Source organism: Heptranchias perlo, chromosome 34, assembly GCF_035084215.1.
Source record: "Heptranchias perlo isolate sHepPer1 chromosome 34, sHepPer1.hap1, whole genome shotgun sequence".
Classification (NCBI taxonomy): Eukaryota; Metazoa; Chordata; class Chondrichthyes; order Hexanchiformes; family Hexanchidae; genus Heptranchias; species Heptranchias perlo.
In genome coordinates this window covers 18331277-18346401 of record NC_090358.1, presented here as the reverse complement: position 1 = coordinate 18346401, position 15125 = coordinate 18331277, and the positions used below count along the sequence as shown (strand labels likewise).

Genomic DNA, 15125 nt, shown 5'->3' with positions numbered 1-15125 from the left:
TGTATCCCAGTTAATATTAGGGTAGTTGAAATCCCCTATTACTGCCCTATTGCTTTTGCACTTCTCAGAAATTTGCCTACATATTTGCTCTTCTATCTCCCTTTGACTGTTTGGGGTCTAAAGTACACTCCCAGTGTAACTGTTCCTTTTTTTGTTCTTTAGCTCAATCCACATGGCCTCATTTGATGATCCTTCTAACATATCATCCCTCCTCACAGCCACAATTGTTTCTTTAACCATTTTGTCACCCCCTCCTTTTTATCCCCCACTCTATCTCATCCAAAATCCCTATAACTAGGAACGTTGAGCTGCCATTCCTGCCCGTTTCAGTAATGGATAAGATATCGTACTTCCACGTGTCTATCTGCACCTTTAGCTCATCTGCCTTATTCACTATTCTCCTTGCATTAAGGCATATATCATTAAGCATTGCCAAACTTCTTTGACAGTGAAACAGTACAAAATGAGGCGACAGGCTCAGCTGCAAAAAAATGATACCCGTGCCTTACAGAATAGTTTATTATCTCTTGCTTTCCATTTGGTTTTGTCATGTGTGCAGTAATTTTAAAAATTGTGCAGTATCACTTTGAATTTTTCTCCCCTCCCCTTCTTAAAGATGTTGACACTTTGCTGGCGTACAATTCCACAGTTGCCAGTCACACTCTGAAACCTTGTCCAGTCAACACCACTCACATGTGAGCCTAAACAGTGAGTGTCAACAGGCTACTCAAAAGCAGGCGCACAATGTCCAAACCAGATCATGTCCTCACCTGACAGCGACACAAACAATCTTCCAGCAATGGGAACTCTAGCCAATTCTTTTTAGTATCCCTACCACCACCCTGTATGAAATCAGCTGCCTCAGCTCAGCACAGGCTGAGACTCAAACCTGGAACTTTCTTGGTTTATATTTTTTTCATTAAAATATACTTTATTCATAAAATTTGCAGCAATACATACAATACAGTTGTCATATCACATTCCAAACGTACACAATACAGATTATGACTCAGCTCCAATTTAAAATTTACCTGTTTGCCACTAAATTTAATTAAACTCGTATCACACACAAAACCACCTCAAACCTGCTTTTGAGTCAGCCTAACAATTTATCTTTCTTTAATATAAAGCAACTATGAGCAGGAAATACCAAACATACCAGTGTTGTTAATAAATTCATCTTCATATAGAGATGTTCCAAGTGATGTGAACCACCGTCCTTCAGTAATTCATGAGGAAATTTGCATAGGTTCCTGTAATTTAGAAACAGATTTCTGTGCTTCTCCTGCTTGGCCACCAAGATAGTTTTCCAAAGGTCAGTGTTCATGATTGTTTTAACAGCTGTCACAAGGTAAAAGATGCATGGTGTCTTTAAAAAATGCAGACCTAGGTTAACCAAAAAGAAAAAAATCCCTTTATAAATCAGCACCATCACTGACCACCAATGACAAAATAAAACTGGCAAAAGTTCTTAAGAAATATTTTTTACCATGTTTATCCAATCCCTCCCTAATATTGCTAGAGCAACCGTATTTAGAACAGCTAGGCTATGCCTTGTGTAGCATAGTAGTTATTTTATGTAGCTTTTTAAAAAAAATTAAATTGGTGGAAAAATGTGAATCATTCTGCTGTAAAATGATGGAAATGGCTGAGCCCAGCTTTAGCTTTTTGACTGGCGGAAATTGAGAATAGAGATTATCCATACGTGAATGGCACGGACACGATGGGCCGAATGGCCTCCTTCTGTGCTGTAACTTTCTATTAACTAGTCCTATCAACTAAAGGTTCTCTACTGCAAGAAGTTTTATATTTTTCCGACATTATTTGTTGAGGGATATTGGCCTGGAGCTTCCTCCTTGTGCACAACCCAAAAGTTCGATCCAAAAATACACCCAACGTTGCCTTCATTTTGCTGCTATCAAGTTTCATTCAATTATCCTCCAATCTCATTAGAATACACCCAAATTTAAAATGGGTGGAAATAGCCATTAATCAGCATGAACAATCGAGGCCCAAAGAAATAATCGAGGCCAAAGAAATACCGAAACCACACCAATATAGTTCATCTTTTAGTCTCAAAATTTAAGTTTCAACTCATTTAACTATCATTCATGCACGTCAGGAACAGAATGTTTAAGAACCTGCAATTGGGGAAGCTGTTCAAAATTTAATGTGACTTATATTTATGCCATAAAAATGCATTAAAAGAAACAGAAAATAAAGAGCAGGGCTCAGTAAAGATATTTTTTTATAAAACACTCAAAAACTTTGTTTCCTGCTGCGTCTGAAAATCTGGTCTCAATGATGAGACACCACCCGCCCGAACAAGCACATTTGGAGGATACTCACGAGAGTCAGGCGTGTGGCCAGTTTTGTGGGAGGAGATTCATTCAGAGGGTTTGATGGACAAACATAAAAGATTGAGGAGACTTGGGCTTATTGTAGTTATGAGGGTAACTCACTTATGCCCAAAATTCTAATGTTTTAAGCCATGTAATTCGCACCCAGATTATGGGTGCATCTGGGCACAAATGTGGAGGTAACTCCTGGCTATTAATTTCATAACCCTTCCTATACACACAGGAAGTGCAATTTTAGGCATGCTGTAGCTTTTAATCAGGCAGCTTGTTCAGGCAGGGCAGAAGGAAATAGATAAGATTATGGACTATCCTCTCCCATTCCTCAAAGAAAAAAATTATACTATATTTCAAAATGAAATAATTTAGGCAAAACAAACCCCAAAGTAAAGCCTATGTCCTACATAACATAAGGCCAGAATTTGCTGAAAAAAAATGTTTCAATGATGCATGCCAATATTAATGTGTAAATCGGCCAGCAACACATGGCGAGGAAAAAGTAACCCGTGAATTGAGAATCGCCACAAGTTGCTGGACGATATGCACCACTCCCATTAGCTTCGCAAAGACAGCATCTCACACTTAACCTCCCTGAGTTTCATATGAAGTGGCTGCATTTGCAAATTAATTGCCCATTAAACTCACCACAGAAAGTTATGTCTTGTAATTGACAGTAACCTTTTGACAATATGATAATTGTCAATGACTGCCAGCCAACCCCTCTGGCTCAGAAAGTGAACAATTAAAAGCGTGGAGTCTCATTCCTTCAGATCGTGAATTGTTGTAGGAGACTTAGAATCATAACAGCACAGAAGGAGGCCATTCAGCCCATCAAGCCGTTGACTTTTTAAAAAAATTAAGATTTTAATTTTTTTTAAAAACTTATCCTGTCTTTTTTTTTTCTTTATGTACCTGATTTGACAATGAATTCACCCACTCTAATTCACCCTCCTTTTCAGTCCTTCCTGTTTATTTTTCAATCTTTAAATCTCATTGGATAAGTAGTTAGACTGTGGGTCCCATCCTTCACCAAGCTCCCATATGCCCGTTGCCCTCACCGTGCAGTTATCACCTTGCACTTCCAGCAAGTTATTGGGGGTGGGGAAGAGCTGAAGGGTGCAGGAAAAAATGTAACGGGGCAAGATGCCCCATTCCAGCAAATTTTGGGCCAATGACTACACTTCAAGGTACATGAAGCACTTCAGGATTTGACATCACTGTATTGAATATCTGGATGTCCTGTGACTTGGCATCATGGTATTTATTATAAATGCCAGTTTATTCTTTCAATAGCAGACCCACAACTTAACACAAAACGTTAGTGACTGGCACGTCTCAGAAGTGGATCAACGCCCAGAGCTCCTTTGACAAGAACAGGGTGCAGTTGTGTTATTTTAAAAATAAATCATGATATGACTCTCTGCACAAAAAAATACCTACTGGAGCTTCGAAACATGCGATTGATGGGATTACACACGGGCCTCATAAAGCTATTCCTCAAACCTGGGACACAATAAACAAACAAACCCCCAGAACAGCCGCGGTGGGGCCGAGCTCTCAGTTTCTGCCGGGATGCAGAGGGGGGAAGGAGGGGTCGCTCCAGCTTCGCACAAGCTGCGGGTCCATTTTAAAAGCAGCCGGATTCCCCTCACACTGAGCCGCGGCGAGGGCCCGGGGCCTCCACACCCCCAACAACCAGCGCCACAACAATCCCGCTCCTCATTCGTTTATTCTGATCCGCCAATCGCGTGCCGCAATCTCACATCACAAGCATGAGGCCTCCCGATTGGTCAATTGAGGAGCGACCGCTTCCTAAGCATGCTGGGAATTGTAGTCCGGCCCCGCCCCGTTATTAATGCTGACCTTGACCTTGACCTTGACCTTTTCACGACCCATTCTCTCCTTCATTCGAAAGCAAAATACTGCGGATGCTGGAAATCTGAAATAGAAACTGGAAATGCTGGAGAAGCTCAGCAAGTCTTTCTCCACAGATGCTGCTTGAAACAGAGTTAACGTTTCAGCTCCATGACTCTTGGTCCGAACTGGAAGATGTTTAGAGTTAAAGTCCTTTATTTCCAACTCTTTAACACCTTCCAGTTCCGACGAAAGGTCTTCGACCTGAAACGTTAACTCTGTTTCTTTCTCCACAGACGCTGCCTGACTTGATGAGCTTCTCCAGCATTTCCTGTTTTTAATCTCTCTTTCATTGTCCTGGTGTCCTGACTAATATTTATCCCTCAACCAACATCACTTAAAAAAAAAATTGCCTGCTCATTATCACATTGCTGTTTGTGGGAGCTTGCTGTGCGCAAATTGACTGTTGCATTTCCTGTATTACTACAGTGGCTGCACCTCAAAAAAAGTACTTCATTGACTGCAAAGCGCTTTGGGACTTCCTGCAGCTGTGAAAGGCACTATATAAATGCAAGTCTTTCTTTTATTGCCATCCGTTTACCCACCTTTCCACTCAGCAGGGCTCCTATCTGAGTTCTGCAGCCAAGTGATTCCTGTGTTCTGTAGGCAGAACTCCTGCCTACCTACATTTGCCCAGGGCCCTTCTCAGTTGCAGCAGCATTCTCTCGTAGGACTGGCTTTGATGTGAGAGTGCCTGGTCAGTAAATGTAGGAATGTGGATTGGGCATCAAACACTGATAACAACAACTTGCATTTATATAGCGCCTTTAACATAGCAAAATCATCCTTGGGCACTTCACAGATGCATTTTAACGAAATGGACTGGGAGCCATAAAAAGATATTAAGAGAGGTTACCAAACGTTTGGTCAAAGGGGTGGGTTGTAAAGAGGTTCTTAAAGGAGGAGAGGGAGGTGGAGATGCAGAGGAATTTAGGAAGGGAATTCCAGAGCATGGAGCCTAGGTGGCTGAAGGCACAGCTGCCACTGGCGGAGCAGGAGTGGGGGTACACAAGAGGCCAGAGTTCAGGAGGAATGGGAGTTGTAGGACTGGAGGAGGTTAGAGAGATGGGGAGGGGTAAGGACATGATGGAATTTATATACAAGGTTGTCAATTTTAAATTGGAGATGTTGGGAGACCGAGAGCCAATGTAGGTCAGCAAGAACAGGGGTGATGGGTAAGAGTACTTGGTGATATAGGCAGCAGAATTTTGGATGAGCTGAAGTTTATGGAGAGTGGAGAATGGGAGGCCAGCCAGCAGATTATTGAAATAATCGAGTCTGGAGGTTAAAGGAATGGATAAGGATTTCAACAGCAGGTGGGCAGAGACAGACAATGTTACAGAGGTGGAAGTGGGTGGTCTGTGTGATGGAGAGGATATCAGGTTGGAATCTCAGCTCAAGGCAGAATAGGACGCCACAGTTGCAAACAACCTTGGTCAGCCTGAGACAGCAGCCGGGAAGAGAATGTATGGAATTTGCGGTGGGGATCAAAGATGATGGGTTCAGTTCCAACCAATGAAGAAAAGTGCAGCTCATCCAAGATGTCAGAAAAGCATTCTGACAAGACAGGTTGTAAAGGGTTTAGCGAGGTGGTGGAAAGGTAGAGCTGGATGTCATCAGAGTACGTGTGGAAGCTAACCTCATGTCTGTGGATGATGCTGCCAAGGGGCAGCACATAGATGAGGAAGTGGAGGAGATCAAGGAAAGATCCTTTGGGATTCCAGAGGTGCTGGGGCAGAAAAACAAGCTATTGCTGGAGATGCTCTGGTTATGATCGGTTAGGTAAGAGTGGAACCAAGAGAGGGCAATCCCATTGAATTGGGCAATGGAGGAGAGGCATCGGAGGAGATAGATGTGGTCGATCATGTTAAGGATGCAAAGAGGACAAGGAGGGATAAAACACCATGGTCACAGTCATAGGGGATGTTACTTGTGAATTTCGTCACAGCCATTTCAGTCTATGGCAAAGGTGGAAACCTGATTGGAGAAATTCAAACAAGGAGTTGCGGCAAAGATGGACACAAATTTGGGAAGTGACAACACATTCAAGGACTTTGGAGAAGAATGGGAGTTTGGAGATGGGGTGGTAGTTTGCAAGAACGTCGGGGTGAAGGGTGGTTTATTTGATGAGGGGGTAGATAATAGTGGCTTTGAAAGAGAAGAGGACAATTAGCATGGGGAGGGGGCAGGGAGGTGGTCAGCAGTTTAGTGTGATTGGGGTCAAGGGAACAGGAAATGGATCGCATAGGCAAGACGAGCTCTGAGAGGGCACCAAAGGTATGAAACAACACTTCACTGTACCAATTAAAAAGGCTGAAATAGAAAGAAAGACTTGCATTTATATAGTGCCTTTCACGACGTCCCAAGCATCTTGCAGCCAGTGTAGTCACTGTTGTAATGTAGGAAATGTGGCAGTCAATATTGCACACAGCAAGCTCCCACAATCAGCAATGTGATAATGACCAGATAATCTGTTTTAGTGATGTAGGTTAAGGGATAAATGTTGGCCAGGATGTCAGGGATAACTCAAAATAGCACCATGGGATCATTACCTGAGAAGGCAGACAAGGCCTCAGTTTAACATCTCATCTGAAAGACGGCACACCCTAACAGTGCAGCAATGGAGTATCAGCTTGGAATTTTGTGTTTAAGTTCTCGAGAATGGGACTTGAACTCATAACCTTCTAACATCAAAGATGAGATTGCTACCAACTGAGCCACAGCTGACACATTGGGCTCTATTTTAGCACCCGCTATCGGGTGCGTTCCCGGCAGGGGGGGGGCTCCGAAAATCGGGGAATCCCGGAGCGGGTCGGGAGCCCGGCTCCAACCCGCCCACTTCCGGGATCCCCACAGATGCGCCGACGTGCGCGCCCAGCCCCCGCATGTGGGGCTCCCGCAGGCAATTAAAGCCAGCGGGGTGCCACTTGACAGTACTTATCTTGGTATTTCAGGTCGTTAACAGATCTGATTAAGGGAATATTTCAGGAGGGGTGGGATTTTAGAAACAACTGGGACTGTTTCCCATACTGGGGGAAACACTCCCAATTCAAATGGACGTGTTGCAGCCATCAGCCTGTGGCAGCTGCAAAGGTCCATTTGACAGCTGGGCGGGGGGAGACCCTCACTCAGTGCAGGAGGCCACTCTGTCACTTTGGACAAAGTTTGGTCTCCACCACCCTCCTCCTAACAATCAAATTCACAAACTTGCACACTTACCCCGGGGTCCAGACACATGTACCTACCTTGCGGATCCCTTCAGATGTACATCTTCCGGATGGGGGCCGCCGTAGCTGCAGTCATGACCTCCTCGGAGGGCGAACAGCATCACCAGCCTCGCCGGCCACGCTGTCTACCTCTGACACGTGGAGCTCCACAACACAGTGCTGTGACACATCCACCTGCACAGCAGGAGGGAGGGCAACCGCAGAGAGACGCGTTGCAGAGGCCACTACCCTCGCCACAGGGTCCACAGACCGAGGCTCAGCTTCCTGGACCTCTCTGAGCAGCAGTGCACACGGAGGCTCAGAGTCACTCGACATGTAGTCGTGGACATCTGCAGCCTCCTTCATGCCGAGCTGCTCCCGGCTGGCCCGAGCACCATCTTCTTACCTGTCGCCGTCAAAGGCACCACTGCCCTCAACAACTTCTCCTCCGCATCCTTCCAGGGTGCCACCGGGGACATCGCCGACGTCTCTGTCGACTGCACAAAAGAGCCCTGCAAATACACCTACACCCACTCTGCAGTGACACAATGGATGGCATCAGGTGTGGGTCTTCATTGTGATCCTCAGGAAAGGGCATTATTGCACAAACCAGACAAGATTCGCAAAGACGTGGCAGTAGTGGTGCCAATATAATATGTGATGTGAGTTGGTCAGAAATTAAATATAAGTAAAAACCATGACAAACCCTCAAACACCCTTGTGCATCCCCTTCATGCTCACGACACGTTTGCCTTACGCTGCCTACTGCACATATGTGTTGCATGCCCTGTGGCTGCAGCACAGGTAGTGGCAGGTTGAGTGAGGCTGACCGTGAAAGAGATGCATGAGAGGGTGAGTATGAGATAGAGCCATGAGATTGTATGAGGATTGGGTTGAGTGGTAGTGGCGGGATGAGTACTGGTGAGGTGAGTAAGTGCAGGTAAGATGAGGATGAGGTTTGAGTGGGTGTGAGGGGTGATGTGACAGAGTAGTGTTGGCAGTGCAGAAGGAGATGTGGGGTGGGGGCAGTGATGTGGCAGATGGAGTGTAGGGGAATGAGTAAGTGTACTCACTTTGGCTGACCTACTTAGGTCATTGCAGTGCCTCCTGCACTGAATATAGGTGGGCGATATGTTGGTGGTGCAGGTGACCTCCTCTGCCACCTCGAGCCAGGCCTTCTTGGTGGCAGAGGCAGGCCGCTTCCTCCTGCCTGCCGGGTGGAAGATCTCTGTCCTCCCCCTCCTCCTCCTCACCCCATCCAATAATACCTGGAGTGAGGCATCATGAAACCTGGGAGCAGCCTTCCCCCTGGGCTGCTCCATGCTGTAATTTTTCCTATTTCCTGCAGCATCAGTCAGTGGAGGACTGCCCCTTTAAATAGAGCTCCTCCAGCTGACAGACCTTACTGTGCATGCGCAGCCCGCCCGACGCGCAGATCAGCAGTGGAGAACCCGGAAGAACAGGTAAGTGGATCCAATTAGGCTGCGATCGCGCTCAGGGCAGACTGATATAGCCCCCCTGCCGCGAACCCGCAGCCCTGGTAATATCGAGCCCATTAGCTGTTAGAAAGGCTGAAATAGTACAAAGATTTTTGGTTTAGGCAGTCACAATAGCATCATATTAGTATTCTTTTACCTTGCTTTGGATTCCAGCCCCAACTGAATTATATTTCAATAAAATCTATCAAACAAAATTGTGAACTACATGTGCCATAATGCTGTCACTTTTACAGTTGCTCCATGCACAAAGAATGTTCATGTGTCAATCAACCATAAAAGGGTCAATGATCCTGTAACTTACATTCTTAACCTCAAACTGTAGAATCAGGTTTCTGTTAGTCTGAGAGCACTGTTAACATCAGAGAAAATATGAGAATCTATCCTATCGAAGAAAAAACTCCATTGGGAATAAAGGGGCAGCAGGAAGAAATTATTTGTGTCACTTGCAAGATATATAACGATTGGGAAGTCTATAATATCCCTGAGAGCATTTTCATTTGCCTGACAGTCAGGCAAATTTTGCTGACAGTAGACAGGTAAATTAATGGTTCAACAGCACAGTTACAGCACCCCCTGGTGGTTTAATGTATTAATACATTGTCTGGTGTGGTAATGAGACAGGACAATTTTGAAATAGTCCCGGAATCATCCATGCTGAATTAGCTGACAATTGTAAACAATTTTACAACACCAAGTTATAGTCCAGCAATTTTATTTTAAATTCACAAGCTTTCGGAGGCTTCCTCCTTCCTCAGGTGAATGTTGTGGAAAAAAACCCCCAGTCAACCCCAGTCCATCACCGGCATCTCCACATCAGAATTAGCTGACCACAACTAGGAGAGGGGGAAGGGCACTACAGCTAGCTTCAATGTCTGGTGAAGAAAATCAGGGCGTCCTTGCTGTGCGCAAATTGACTGCCACATTTCCCTACTTTACAACAGTGACTGCACTTTAAAAAGTACTTCATTGGCTGTGAAACGCTTTGGGACACGCTAAATTTGTGAAAGACACTATATAAATACAAATTAATTCATTCTTTCTGCTTCTGATCAAATTCCAGTGATTCCAGCTGGAAAGTATATGTGTGGATGTCAGGAGAGGGTATGACCTCACCTCACCCTCACCTCCAAAAAGAATTGCGAGAAGCTCATGGACTTCATTATCACTAAGATTGAGACCATCCTTTCAGCTGCCTCTGCCACATCCCTCCCTTCCCCTGGCCCACCAAGCCAAACTTCGCCCAAGGACCCCCCTGTTCTAGCCCTGAACTCGCATCATTCTCCAGTTTCTCTCCTATCTCCCCTCATGCCCTCTCCAAGCTCATCTTGTCCATCAGACCAATCTCCTGCTCTCTCGACCCTATTCCCACTAAATTGCTGACATCGCAACTTCCCTTCCTGGCCTCCATGTGAGCTGATATTATAAATGGTTTCCTCTCCTCAGGTACTTCCCTTCCCTTTCAAATCTGCCGTCATCACCCCCTTCTCAAAATATTCACCCTTGACCCTTCTGTCTTTGCAAACTACCACCCCACTAACAACCTCCCTTTCCTCTCCAAAGTTTTTGAATATGTTGTCGCCTCCCATTTGTGCCCATCTTTCCCACAACTCTATGTTTCAACCTCTCCAATCAGGTTTCTGCCCCTGCCACAGCACTGAAACGGCCCTTATCAAGTCACATCCTATGTGACTCTGACCGTGGTGCTCTATCCCTCCTCATCCTTCTCGACCTGTCTGCAGCCTTTGACACGGTTGACCACAGTGAGCTGCCCTCGCCTGGTTCCATTCCTTTCTATCCAGCCATTGCCAGAGAATCTCCTACAATGGCTTCTCTTCCCGCTCCCACACCGTTACCTCTGAAATCCCCCAAGGATCTATCCTTGGCCTCCTCCTATTTCTTATCCATATGCTGCCCCTCGGCAACATCATCCAAAAACACATCAGATTCCATGTGTACGCTGATGACACCCAGCTCTACCGCATCATCACCTCTCTCCACCCCCCACTGCCTTTGATTTGTCACGCTGCTTGTCCGACATCTAGTACTGGATGAGCAGAAATTTTCTCCAATTAAATAGTGGGAAGATATCAGATCAGTGTTCCTGTGTAGAGAAGGAAGCAACCAAATGATGGCCTGCACAGCAAAGGGCATATAACATTAAAATGGATGGAAAATCGCACTTACCTTCAAGTCTGAATACCTGATTTGTGCTTCTTGCAGGACTGCTAATTTGTTAATTCTATCCCATAAATTGAAAGAGGTGATTTAAAAATTGTACGGGACCTTGGTGAGACCACATCTGGACTATAATGAATAGTTTTGATCTCCCAACTTCACAAGGGGTATTATGTTATTGGAGAGTGTTCAGGGGAGAATTACAAGATGAATATCATAACTTAAGAGGATGGAGCTATGAAGAGCAATTGTGTAACCTGGGACTTTACTCACTTGAGAAGAGGAGATTAAGGAAAGACTTGATTGAAATTTTTAAGATTGTGAAAAAATTTGATAAGTTGAAAACAGATAATTTTTTCTGGCATACAAAGAATTACAGCACCAGATGCACAGATTCAAGATAAGTAAAACAAAAGTAAACAGAAAATTCAGACATAGTTTCTTTAGTAAAAGGGTGACTAATATTTGGAAGAAGCTGCCAATGAAGGTATTTAAACAGAAAATGTTAAGGGGTGTCAAAACGCCTGTACAAGTCCCCTCCCACAAATCCCACTACGCATCTCCACAGAGGGAGGAACGGGCTAATGCCAAACAGACAATGGAAACATATTATCACCTGTGAAAGAAAAGTGACCTGGATCCAACCACATCCCCAGGAAGGTAGATTAGCCACGGTGCACTCTTGTCTGACTATTTTCCCCCACATCCACTCCCTCCCTGGGACCACCTTGCTCCTAAAGCATGTTAAATTGCTGAAGAAATATGCACAACTGTGTCATTATTCTTCTTTTACTACTTGTTTTGGGATGTGGGGACCGCTGATAAGACTGCATTTATTGCCTAGTTGCTCTGAGAAGGTGGTGGTGGGTCTTCTCCTTGAGCCACTGCAGTCCTTGTTTGATGATAGTGCTCCTACAATGGTGTTAGGTAGGGAATTCCAGGATATTGACCCAACAACGATGAAGAAACAGCGATATATATCTAAGTCAAGATGGTATATGATTTGAAGGGGAAGTCTGAGGTGATGATATTCCCCCGACGTTGCTGCTGTTGTCCATCTCGGTGGTAAAGGTCCCAGGGAAGGAAGGTGCTGTTGAAGTAATGCTGGTGAGTTGATGGAGTGCATCCTGTAAATTGTGCATACGGTTGCCACAGTGGGTGAATATTGAGTTCAGAGGTAGGGGCATCGATCAAATGAACTGCTCTGTCCTAGATGGTGTTGAGCGTTTTGGATGTTGTTGCAGCTACACCCATCCAAGCAAGTGGTCAGTTTTCACTCACGCTCCTGACTTGAGCATAGTAGATGGAGGAGAGACTTTGAGGGCTCAGGAGGCCAGATACTCACACAGGGTACACGAGCTCTGCTCTTCTCTCGTGCTCCTGTAAATTTCATGTTAAGAATATATACCACCACATGAGTACAAGTTTTCTCTTTTAAAAAATGTTTTGTGTCTTGATCATTAAATGTTTAATTGTTTTCCTGTTTGGATTTATAATTTGTTTATTTGTAATCATTAGCTTCTGGAAGTTCCTTGCAACCGAAAGGATCATGGTAAATTATTTTTGAATCCTGATATAGAGGTATCTTACAGGAAAGAAAGGAATAATTGGATGGGCAGGTTAAATAGAGTGATGGACTCCTGCTCTGGTTGCCTGTACTAGAGCCTTTAGCAATATGGCGGGCAGCGTACTTCCAGGGCAGAATATTCACACACGCCGCACGCCATATTAGACACAGGCACTCATTTTACACCAGTCAAACGGACACAATGCCAATGAATTTCTAGGCCATTATTTGGCAATTATTTCTTTTTGTTTGGTATGGGGGAAAGGGCTACAATAGTTGTGTGTCATTCTTGTTACAATGGGTCATTTCACAGTGATTTGCATCATTGCATTGTGCATTTGTAAACAAACGTGAAAAGCTTTGCCAAACATTTCCCTTTCAAAAATACTGATAAGCAAAATAAGCTTTAGACGTACTCCACAAGAGGCAGAATTTATCGTACCTTACTAAAACCGATAGGAAAAATGCTAATCCGCTAAAGGGGTTAAGCCTTAGGGGTTCAAGGAGGATCTTGCCTACCATGATCGAGAAGGCCCACAGTTACACCCACAGACGGAAAGCAGCAATATGGTGGGTAAACTTCCCCTGAATGTTGTTTGCACACTGTTTTCCCTAGTTAAGTCCTTACACATCATTTTTTCTCCTTTTTGAAATTCCCTGGAGAGTAGGAGGTTAAGGGGTGATCTTATAGAAGTTTATAAAATAATGAGGGGCATAGATAAGGTAGATAGTCAAAATCTTTTCCCAAAGGTAGAGGAGTCTATAACGAGGGGGCATAGATTTAAGGTGAGAGGGGAGAGATACAAAAGGGTCCAGAGGGGCAATTTTTTCACTCAAAGGGTGGTGAGTGTCTGGAACGAGCTGCCAGAGGCAGTAGTAGAGGCGGGTACGATTTTGTCTTTTAAAAAGCATTTGGACAGTTACATGGGTAAGATGGGTATAGAGGGATATGGGCCAAGTGCAGGAAATTGGGACTAGCTTAGTGGTATAAACTGGGCGACATGGACATGTTGGGCCGAAGGGCCTGTTTCCATGTTGTAACTTCTATGATTCTATGAATACATTGAAGAATTACTTACTCAGGTTACTGCAAGGTAGTGAATGAAAATGCCTACTGTGTAATACATCTCTGCAAACAGAGTCATAATTGTTACAATATTTTCAAGTACCCGGGTCTGTTGAATGACCTTCAGATCTCTCAGATCACTGAATGTGAATGAAGACGGTATAATGAATGAAACCAATTATTTTCTACTTCAAAACATGTGCAATAGGATGGCCTGCATACCACCACTATTCAAATATATTATTACACAGCGGGTACACACTGCAAACATCAGCTTTAGTCAAATTTCAAATGTCTGCCCTACTTTCATTCAAATCAGTTTCACAAAGACTGGAGAGAAAAAGGAAACCACAGGCCTAAAGCACTCAATTGCAACAGATAGCAGCAACCTTTGCTGCTCATTAGAAAGTGTGGGAGGAAATGATGTTCAAAACTACTTTGTACAATCATTTTAAACTGACCTAAAAGACAACACCCAAATTCCGTTGCATTTCCCATGTTTAAATGCCAAAACACGTTCATCCCTCAGTAACCCCCAATTCGGCAGCAACTTTGTCAGGTAAGCATTTGCTTTTCAATACCGGTGTTATTTCAGGTGCTTAGCTGGTTCCTAATTGTAGTTCACAGTTTGCCTACCATGATCGAGAAGGCCCACAGTTACACCCACAGACTGAAAGCAGCAATATGGTGGGTAAACTAACAGTGGTAAACTTCCCCTGAATCTTTTAGTAACCTTCAGTTTACCCATGAATAGCACCTACAGTAATGTCTAGATGCATATCTAAATTAATAATAAAAGTACTGTTTTGAAACTTCAATTATCTCTGTCTTTATAAAACATATTATGGAATCTATATTATATATACATACATACATACACACAGAGAAGAAACAAATTGCATTTGTATGACACTTTTCTTGATTACTTTTGAAGTGCAGTCATTGTTGTTATCTAGACAAATGCAGCAGCCAATTTGCATACAGCAAGATCCCACAAGTAGAAAACATGATGAATGACAAGTTAATCTGTTTTGGTGGTATTAGTTGAGAGATAAATGTTCGCCATTATATCTATAAAAATGTATGTGTGTATAATACATGTATAAAAATGAACCAGCATCAATTAAAACTAGGTATGTAACATCACCATGGAGAAACATTGGATATTTGTGTCCTATGAAGTATCCTGTGTTGCATAATTTCACTTTCTGGAGTTTTCTGTCTTATCTTTGTTGACTGGTCCTTATCACATAGAAGGTTGCTTCTCTTCAGCAAGGTTACATCAACACAATGGCCCAGAAATTACTTACCTTGGACACCGCTCCGTAATGGCGTCCATTC

The 15125-nt window shown here is 43.9% G+C and overlaps 1 protein-coding gene across 4 annotated transcripts in view; it reads right to left on the bottom strand.

The window, feature by feature from the left end:
- The window catches only part of lrrc28 (leucine rich repeat containing 28), a 46126-nt gene extending 42045 nt beyond the window's left edge, over window positions 1–4081 (bottom strand). The window contains exons 1-2 of one of the 4 annotated variants that reach the window (XM_067971548.1): window positions 3798–4081; window positions 1160–1386 (exon numbers count right to left, since the gene is read on the bottom strand). In XM_067971548.1, the coding sequence (XP_067827649.1) occupies window positions 1160–1386; window positions 3798–3843 (273 nt within the window). In that variant the 5' untranslated portion in view covers window positions 3844–4081. Of the gene's footprint in view, window positions 1–1159; window positions 1387–3002; window positions 3079–3797 lie in introns of those variants that run through there. The other 3 variants (XM_067971549.1, XM_067971550.1, XM_067971551.1) reach the window with 3 other exon arrangements.
- Window positions 4082–15125: the final 11044 nt, after the last annotated feature.